The sequence below is a fragment of the Aureococcus anophagefferens genome, assembly GCF_000186865.1.
Source record: "Aureococcus anophagefferens unplaced genomic scaffold AURANscaffold_1152, whole genome shotgun sequence".
NCBI classification, from domain to species: Eukaryota; class Pelagophyceae; order Pelagomonadales; family Pelagomonadaceae; genus Aureococcus; species Aureococcus anophagefferens.
The window spans coordinates 1,108-2,244 of NW_008706276.1; the positions used below are offsets into that span (position 1 = coordinate 1,108).

The 1,137-nt window shown below is 74.6% G+C and overlaps 1 protein-coding gene across 1 annotated transcript; it reads right to left on the reverse strand.

Moving 5' to 3' along the window:
- Positions 1-201: 201 nt before the first annotated feature.
- On the reverse strand, positions 202-1,131 carry AURANDRAFT_69222 (hypothetical protein; the record flags this gene model as incomplete). The annotated part of the gene is made up of 1 exon (XM_009044980.1): positions 202-1,131. A coding segment is annotated over one exon (930 nt), but the record flags the coding sequence as incomplete, so codon positions are not given.
- Positions 1,132-1,137: the final 6 nt, after the last annotated feature.

Sequence of the window (1,137 nt, forward strand, 5' to 3'; positions counted from 1 at the left end):
ACGGAGCCATTTTCGCAGGAGAACCAAACCTATGCGTCGGGAGCACAAAGAATCGATCCGAACACTTTCCTTTCGCAAAATTCCGTCTGGAAACAGCTGCCCAATGTTTCTTGGCGCCGACTCGGGGGTCGCCTCCTCCCGCCCCTAAAGCATCGGGGGCGAAACCCAGAGTGGGTCGCGGGGTACCTCGGCGGACCGAGCTTAGAGCATGCACGCCGCGGTGGAGCATTCCACCGCGGAGCAGGCCGCGTAGACCGCGGACCGCTCGGGCCGCGGCGCGTGGCGCTTCGGGAAGCCGAAGGCGGGCGGCGGCGCGCCGCCGTCCTCGTCGAAGGCGGCCTCGAGGTAGCCGCCGAGCGCGGGGCCCTTGGGCGCCGAGCGCGGCGACCCGGCGAGCGGCCTCCGCGCGTTCGCGCGGCCGTCGTCCGCCGCGGTCGTGTCGAGGCTCGAGAGCGACGTGCAGGACCACGACTCGGCGAGGGGCGCGCCGTCGTCGGGCCCCGCGCGGGAGCCGAGGTCCGAGCTCTCGAGGCCGCGGCGGCGGTGGACGCGGACGACGTGGTCGTAGAGGTCGTAGGGGGGCAGGTCGCCGCGCGTGACCTCGAGGACGCGCGCGTCGTCCGTCGCGTGGCGGTAGTAGAGCTGGCGCCGGAAGCGGGCCCCGTAAAAGTCGACGCGCGACGCCGCCGCCGAGCCGAGCGCGTCGCTGTAGGTCCAGCCGCGGTCGTCGCCCGCCCAGGGCGTGTTGCAGAGCGTCCAGTCCGCGACGAGGATGCCGCCGGGCCCGTCGCCCCGCGCCCAGGCCTCCGGGAGGGCGACGTCGGGCACGAGCACGGCGCCCGGCGCCGGCGCCGCCTCGAGCGACACGCCGAGCGGCGCCCAGGGCTCGTTCATGTGGAGCAGGGGGCCGAGGTAGGGCGCGGGCCGCTGCTCGTAGACGTAGAGCGCGTGCTGGTAGAGCGGCGGCGGCAGGTAGCCCGCGACGCGCTTCACCGCGCACGTGAGGCACGCGCCCGTCGGCGCCCCCGCCGCGTCGAGGAGCGGGAACTTGTCCACGAGGCAGCCCGCGGGCACGGCGGGCAGCACGGCGCGGCCGACGACGTTCCCCTCCTCGTCGCTCCCCTCGCCGCCCTCGGG